This window comes from Cicer arietinum, unplaced genomic scaffold (genome assembly GCF_000331145.2).
Source record: "Cicer arietinum cultivar CDC Frontier isolate Library 1 unplaced genomic scaffold, Cicar.CDCFrontier_v2.0 Ca_scaffold_3561_v2.0, whole genome shotgun sequence".
Taxonomy (NCBI): domain Eukaryota; kingdom Viridiplantae; phylum Streptophyta; class Magnoliopsida; order Fabales; family Fabaceae; genus Cicer; species Cicer arietinum.
In genome coordinates this window covers 1-1,062 of record NW_027337210.1, presented here as the reverse complement: position 1 = coordinate 1,062, position 1,062 = coordinate 1, and the positions used below count along the sequence as shown (strand labels likewise).

At 31.4% G+C, this 1,062-nt stretch overlaps 1 protein-coding gene across 1 annotated transcript; it reads left to right on the top strand.

Moving 5' to 3' along the window:
* Positions 1–95: 95 nt before the first annotated feature.
* LOC140919147 (uncharacterized) lies at positions 96–809 on the top strand (the record flags this gene model as incomplete). Its single annotated transcript, XM_073364709.1, has 3 exons — positions 96–281; positions 383–499; positions 588–809. Coding segments are annotated over exons 1-3 (369 nt in total), but the record flags the coding sequence as incomplete, so codon positions are not given.
* Between the last annotated feature and the right edge of the window lie 253 nt (positions 810–1,062).

Here is a 1,062-nt window from a genome sequence, read left to right as displayed (position 1 = left end):
AATTTAAATTCCGCTGTGTGTATGAAATTGATCTAATTTCTTAAAGAACTGATACATTCTGATTATTACGAGGTCGTACCAACCAACACGTTTGTCGTAAGTGATTAATTTATTAGCATTTGTGTTTTATTATTCATATTCGTAGCGTATTTTAACTTTTTACACAATTGCTATTTTTTTTTATATAGAATATTAGTAAGGCAAATCGCGAACGGGCAAGCAACCCAAAACACCCATACAAGAAATCACGTATGGGATATGCACGCCTTGAACAACAAATTGTAAGTAATTAAACATCACTTTTATATAATGAAGTAATTTGTATTATAAACTATAGTGTGTAACTAATTTTTATTATTTTGTTTATGATTTTAACGAATAGAGAAAAGACACCCAAGCCGATCAACCCTTGGGTCGTCATATATTGTGGAAGGAAGCGCGTGTTAATAAAGAAGGAGTGGTTGATAATGAAAATGTCAAAAAAGTTGTACAACTTTGTGTAAGTATGTTATTACTTTAATAATTTTTTAATATTGTATTTTAAAAATGCTATTGAACTTATCTTTTTAATGTTACATGTATTTTAGGAAATTATTGAACAAAGTTCTGAAACTCAAGAGGGCAACAAGGATACTTGCAGGGACATTCTTGGGAAAGTGTTTAATGTCCCTGAGTATTTCGGTCGAGTGAGGGGGAAAGGATTTGGCGTAACTCCCAAAAGCTTTTTTCCTCAAGAGAAGCGCCAAAAACCTTCCAACGAGGAAGTATTAGAGAAGCTCAGAATCCTATCAGAGCAAGTGGCACTCTTGGTGAATACGAATAATATAAGACTCGTAATTTTAAAGTGTGCTTTATGTATTTTTGTGTATTTGGGATTTTGGCTCAGAGGCTTTTTAGCCAAAGTTAATAATATTTTGGAGATATTTGTTAAAAGTAAGTAATATTTATATATAAATATATATTTATGTTTATATGTGTTTGTTTGGGGGGAAAAGGAATGGAAAACTAGAAGGAAGGAAAAGGAAAAGAAAAGAGTATATAAAGGAAAGAAGGAAAAAGGAA